Source organism: Vigna umbellata, chromosome 4, assembly GCF_029865625.1.
Source record: "Vigna umbellata cultivar VRB3 chromosome 4, Vumbellata_1.0, whole genome shotgun sequence".
Taxonomy (NCBI): Eukaryota; Viridiplantae; Streptophyta; class Magnoliopsida; order Fabales; family Fabaceae; genus Vigna; species Vigna umbellata.
Window position 1 is genome coordinate 60,017,213 of NC_142168.1, and position 6,890 is coordinate 60,024,102.

The 6,890-nt window shown below is 33.1% G+C and overlaps 1 protein-coding gene across 1 annotated transcript; it reads right to left on the reverse strand.

Moving 5' to 3' along the window:
• Positions 1–2,584: 2,584 nt before the first annotated feature.
• On the reverse strand, positions 2,585–5,368 carry LOC124820954 (cation/H(+) antiporter 4-like). Its single transcript, XM_088113040.1, has 5 exons — positions 5,333–5,368; positions 4,683–4,873; positions 3,847–4,606; positions 2,914–3,711; positions 2,585–2,851 (listed from the first exon to the last, which is right to left on the reverse strand). Exons 1-5 carry the CDS (start codon positions 5,366–5,368, stop codon positions 2,585–2,587), a joined length of 2,052 nt encoding a protein of 683 aa, XP_087969166.1.
• Positions 5,369–6,890: the final 1,522 nt, after the last annotated feature.

The window sequence follows — 6,890 nt, forward strand, 5'->3', positions numbered from 1 at the left end:
GGAGGGGGAGTAGAGGAAGTCAGTGACGGTGGCGAGGAGGGTGGGGACGGCGGAGGGGGAGCAGAGGAAGTCAATGATGGTGGATGCTGCAACCTTCGTGGGGGAGATGGTGGTGGTCGGAGATGCTTCTATTGGGGGAAGAACACGGAAACCCATGGTCGGAGATGCTTCTGGTGGTCGGAGATGCTCCTGTTAAGTCCATCTTCATCTCTGCTTTTGAGTTTCTTCATCTTAAGTCCATCTTCATATCTCTGTATCTGAGTTTCTGAATCTGAGTTTCTTCTCATTAGTTGTTGTAATTTGTAATTTGTGGGTTGTAATTTGGACATTGGTGAGTTCACGATATTTGCTGCTTCTGTAGACAGATTTTTGACATTAATTATTGGTTGTTGTAATACTGTGATTTGTTTGATTTCTGTTATGGTTTTTTGGTTGTGTTAGATTCTTGAGCTGAATGGGAAATTTTGAGTTTGGTTGACATGAATGAACGAGTAAAGTCTGAAAAAAAAAACACACACGCTATTGCTTCGGTTATCTAAGAACCGAGACATATTTCTGTTTGTTTTATCTCGTCCATAACCGAAGAATAAACCTTAAGTTTTTTACTTCGCCCCGAATGCTTCAGTTATAAAACCAAGACATATAAACATTTAGAACGGTGTCTTTACTCTTTGTACTCCTCAACGTTATTGACTTGAACTTTTGATCAGGATATTTTGCAATGACAGAACATAATAAACAATTACTAAAATAAACAATGCTAAATGAACTTCTTAGAATTACTACAGCACTATCTATTATCCATATTAAAGGTAGAAAAATGTGTCAATTCCATCCATTTTAGCCATCTATCACCAACATGTCAAAATCTGACTATGACCTGTTGAAAATCATGATCCATTATATTCATGCATGTGAAAAAAATGAAAAATAAAATAAAATTCTATTTTACAAGTAATCTAACGAAAAACTTGATTAAATAACAAAATATATTAATAATTTGTTTTATATTTTAAATACATATTTTTTATCAATCAGTAAAAACACATGTACTACGATCATGTGTATTATTTTCTTGTAATAATAAAAAAAATACAAATATTATAATAATTATTAAAACAAAAAATCTTATTAAATTATAAAAAAATCATAAAAAATAGTTATAAATATTAATGTAAATAGTTTTTATAATTTTGTTGTATATAAGTCTTTGTTTATTTTATACGTAATTTTTTATTATAGGTATTTATTTTAATTTAAAAATTAGTTAATAAAACGGTCAGAGTTTATATATATATATATATATATATATATATATATATATATATATATATATATATATATATATATATATATATATATATATATATATCAAAAAGCACAATCCCATCTATTAATCTAACATATTAGACAAAATGAGTTCATAACATAACCAAATCATGGTAATAAGCCTATATTTGTTTAAAAAAAAAACTCTTAAAAAAGTTATAGAATCTATGTTTTAAGATTTGCTAGAGTGATGTCCCTCCACCATTCCATCTTCTCTCTACACCTCTCTAATTCTTTTAAAATCCTAAATTTACCCTTTTTACTTTTATCAATTTTATTTTTTATTTTTTAAATTCCTAATCTCAATTCCCTCTAATTTCACTTTCCCTTTCACTATCAGGAGCAAGTTCCCATCCTCCATTGTCACATTCACTTTCGCTCTTTCTCTTAATTTTTACTTCCGTTAACACAAAATTTGACAGAAAAATAAGAAGATAAACTGAACTAACTATTTTTTCTTTTATTCACTTTTTATTTTGTATTCAACAAACATATTTCTCTTTCATTGCACCATTGTAAGAACAAATGTAATTTTAAGCATACATTTTAAGTTTGATTATTTAAAGATAAGAAAATGGGGAAGAAATATTTAGCAAATTATATTATGAAATTATGATACTTCAAAATTCATCAGAAGTTATAAATATTTTAAATTTATATCATACAAAATTTGTTTTTTCTTGTCAAATTTTATGTTAGAAGTGGAAATAAAGAGAAAAAGAGACAATACGTTGGATGGATGGACGGACGGACGGGCTATTTGATTTTCTTTACGTGAAAAAGTTATTTATTTGATCTTATCGTAAAATTTTATTGTAGTTTGCTATGGATCAAATATAATATAAATTTGTGCTACTTTAATTCAAAACGGTTTAACGTTGAATTTTATTGAACTATCCACGTCATCCCAAAATTATGTAATTTTTATTTAACTTAAAATAATCTCTTAATACTGAATTTCTCGTATTCAACATTTTGGTTTTAAAGGATCCACACAAAATTTATATAATTAATTAAAAATGTTTTTCGTATTTATAGAAACCAAAATGTTGACGGAGCTTTTTCATTTACAGAATGGAATGGCATAGTTGACAAATAACTTCATCTTTGAATGTATGAAAAGAAAATTCAGTCTATAGTTCAGCTGTTTGACAAAATTACACTTGAAAAAAATTAGTCATGCATGAACTTCAAAGACTAATCTTTTCAGCAACAAAAAGTTCCATCCACAGCAAACGAAAACCAAATTTGGCCTTTAAGCATCACTTTCTCTTCTTTGTTGCTGCATCACAAACACAGTAGCCTTGCCAGCAGCATCAGTTGAAGCCAACAAATCTCCAAGCACCCCAAGTTCTGGATACTCACTCCACTGCAACAACCCAGATGTTTGAGGAGTTTCAATCCCAGCATGTCTTCCAACAATGATCAAATCATACTCCTTCACCAACTTCCGAATCACCAAAGCCGTCTCAGGTCCATCCTGCACAATCTTCTCTATGTAATTCACATTAGTCTCACCCACCTTCCGTTAATCCTGATATCATTCAGAATCTCAGTGTCAAGCAGTTCCTGCAAATCCGTTACCTCCGAATAATTATTCCTAGCCAAAAACCTGACCACAGTGAGTCTGACATGCGGATTCTTAGTCATCCTCTTAGCAAAGTAAAGTGCTTCTCTATCATCTTTCCCTCCAATGAAAAGCATGCAAACAGTGTAAGGCGTCTCTGGGGAGAAAATATGCGTCATTTGCATTCTCTCAATCAATATCCCAACAGAACATGGAGCTCTCCGCATGACACGGAAGTTCAACTCTCTCAGAGACTCATCTTCTATCTCAATGCTGTTGCCATCAGAAGACCACTTTTTATGAAAGGGAAGAACAATGAGGGAGGTGAACTTGTTCAACGCCAAAGTGCAGATGTCATCGTACATCAACTCAGTTGGTGAGATTGATGTGAAGGTGTTCACCACCAGTGCATCCTTGAACTCGTGCTCGAAGTTTTGGAACGCATCGATGAGTTTGTCTGCCATGGAAGCGTTTGAGTCGTGTTTTTTCTTTGATTGGAGTTGGTGAGAGATGAAGACAGGAGCTGCTCTTCCGATGAGTTCTATGAGCTGGAGGGCGTAGACACAGAGAGGGTTGTCTTTGGTGGGGAAGGTGGCTTCGAGAAGGTTGATGGTCGGAGGAATGTTGTCGGGTCTGTGGATGCATGTGAGAACTCGAAGCTCGGAGTTGTTTTTGAGGTCAAAGATGTTTCGCTTGGTGTAGTTTCCTGCATATTTCTTCATGGGGTCGTAGAGATATGCCAGAAGAAATGGCCCCACTGTAGCACTCAGAATTATGCTCACTATCACCAATGCCAACACGTTGTCTGGCATGCCCTGCATTAAAGACATAACGAACACAAACATTATCCTAGAATCATGATTCGTTTGTTTTTGCTGTCAAACTCATGTACAATGATTCTGGAGCAAGAGAGGTGAAGTAATTAAGAAGACATGAAAGAGAGTGCTAACCATGAGATCTCTGATTATAGAGAATCCAGCCAATTCAACTACGCCCTTGCAATTCAAGACCAAAGAGAGAGAAACTGAGTCACTCAAGGGCACGTTGTGGTACAAAGGAAGCAGCACGCATACAACAAATTTGACAGTGCTAGTGACTGCAATGATAATCAGGGCTTGCAACATGAACTGGTCAATTTCTCCACTCACTTCGTCTCTCCATTTCATGAAGTCTCTGAGGTCCACCCTCATCACACATGTGGTCACAAAGAGAGGCATGAACATCCAGTTAACAAAAGTGTCAATCTTTTTGATAACTGCAGTGCCTAATGGAGGCCCTTCTGGGGTAGCCATGCCCAATGCAAAAGGGCCAAAGAGAGCCAAAAATCCAATGCGATGTGTGATATAGGAAGCCATAAAAGCCATTATGAGTATGAAATACACATAGTGATCACTAACAGGAGAACCCTCTGGGGTCTGTTTTATGATCCAAAACATGGCTGGGCGATAGACGAACATAACAATTAGCAGAAACAAAATGAAAACTATGAGGCAAAACCAGGCTTTTTCTGGATCACTGGACAAAATTTTGGAGATACTAAGGGTTGATGTGAAGACCACATTGAAGAGCTCAGTAACCAAAGCTGCGGACTGGCTTAATCTACCTAGCTCCGAATTCAGAATCTTGAGATCACTTAATACTGTACAAATGTTAGGGAAAGGAGTCACCGAGAACACACCAGTGATAAGTCTAACTTTTGCTACCTGATCACTGTTCAGGTATTTTGTGGAGGTATAAATTTACAACAGTCATGCTGCATATAAATGGAGCCAGTATAGTAACACACCCTATGGTGGCTGCACTACTTTTGGTCCTGGGAATCACACTCACGTCTGTTTTCACCCCTGTGTAGAACAGGAAAAGCATGTAGCCAAAAACTGAAAGCATGCCCAGACTTGCCTGAGAGTCAAAAAAGAACAACTCTCTACTCTTCCGAGCCCATTCTTCAGTGAAGCTGGTTGCAAGTATCAGGCCAACCTGCTCAGAACACCCACCACCATGTGTTAGTTAATATCCAAAACAGTAACAATTCTTGCATCTGCACAATGCCTATGATGTTATGGACACGATCAACTAAAAAGCTTAAAGATGCATCAAATAATGGTATAAAAAAAATCATGAACTGAAAATGAATAAGTACATGTACTACTTTAATATTATCTTAATCTTCCTATTGGTTAGTACTCATGCGAAAGTAATTTGAAATTGACAAGTACATTAAAATGGATATTGTGGCATGCATGTTGAAGGGAAGAACTTACAATGCTCATGGAAGTGAATCTGGGGAATCTTAGACGGCCCAGAATGTTGTGCAAGAGAAAGGTTGCAAGAAAGATAATACATATCTGCATCTCCAACATTGGAAAAGCATTAGTTGGAAGCATGCCATTTGTGGTGCACCATGGTGTGTCTGAATTCACCCGAGGGGGCAAGTACGTGCATGATGTAAACGTAAAACTCTTTATCGCCCATTTCTGTTGTCATGCTTTATATATATAACTGTGTTCTATGCAACCCTTATGTATCAGAAAGAATAAAACTCAAGAAAGATAATAAAGGGCAGCAAGCTAGCACAATAATGCAGGAACAAATGCAGAAATATTAAGAGGTTCACAATAGATATTTGTTATGTTTTTGTTTCCTGAATTTTCATGGTCAAACACAAATTTGAAGGCAATGGTAGAAGTCGTTTTGTATGATCATTGAAAACTAACAGGTTATTAGTCCTTGCAGTATCCAGTTTCCATTCTAATTATACCAAATTATATATATATTCTGTTGTTTGTACTTTGTAATTGTCACTGTCAAATTATTATTGTTAATAAAACAAATCTTCTAAATTTAGATAAGATGAGCGAAACTAAACAACTGTCTTTAATTATTAAAAAATTAACAGGGAGATACCAACCAACTTCCATCTTGTACATCACGATCATGTAAATTAATTAAGCTCAAATTAATTAATTAATTTTATCTATACCTTTTTAATATAAACACATTTTAAGTAATTTGATGAAACAATCTTAAAATATTTATCGTATAATGAGATGGAATTTTCGGGTAATTTTATACTTTTTGTTATCAAACTATAAACTGTATAGACAAAAGGTTTAAAATAAAATTAACAAGATCAAACTATATTAACTTTCTTAACATACGGTATCTTTTTACGTTGTATGTCAGAGGGCAACTTGATATTTTGACATTTTAATTGGACAAATTATATACGAATATACCTTCATCACTAACAATTAATTTGTTAACTATCTTTTAGGATGAGAAGTTTCACTTTTGCACAATGAACAATCGCAAAACATAGGATAAATATGTAAATGGATTGTGAGGTTTATAGAGTTATTGTATCTACTATATATTACAAATTAATTATTATATTTACAATTATAAAGTATAAATTACTTCTAACTATAAATTAATTATTATATTTACAAATGTAAAGTTCAAATTACTTCAAACTATTTATATTTGTAATCGAATTGAAAGATTTAAAAGATGATAATTGCATTTATACTATAAATTGATTATTAAATTTATCAACTTTTAAGATGATAATTATTTTTAGTTATATGTTATAAATTTATTTTATTTTTAGTTGACGTAAAATTTCTAATATATTTTAGATATTAAAATATATACATATATTAAACTAGATATTTATATAAATGTTAAGATATTTCAACAAATCTAGTCGTAAAATAGTTTAGTACCATATTAAGAATTAAAGTTAAACAAACTCATTCTTACAAAATCAAATTACAATAAAAGAAAATTATCAATACTCATATTATCAATACCTACACTAGTGCAACGAAGGGATATTGCTTCAGTTATTTTTGGTTTATAACAGCGGTGTTAGAACCGAAGTATATTCAGATGAGATAAAAAATCAGGACTTTTGACCTCGGCTAAAAAACTAGGTAAAAAGTTTACGATTTTGTCTCGGTTCAAAAAACCTAAAGCAGTAAAGCAAAAATAA

What these genes read in the sequence shown, in the direction of transcription:
- LOC124820954 (XM_088113040.1), bottom strand. Translation starts at nt 5,368, where the DNA reads ATGGGCGATAAAGAGTTTTACGTTTACATCATGCAC. An exon ending in AGTAGTGCAGCCACCATAGG is followed by an intron (nt 4,607 to 4,682) that starts GTGTGTTACTAT and finishes ATACCTGAACAG; the next exon opens with TGATCAGGTAGCAAAAGTTA. An exon ending in CTATAATCAGAGATCTCATG is followed by an intron (nt 3,712 to 3,846) that starts GTTAGCACTCTC and finishes TCTTTAATGCAG; the next exon opens with GGCATGCCAGACAACGTGTT.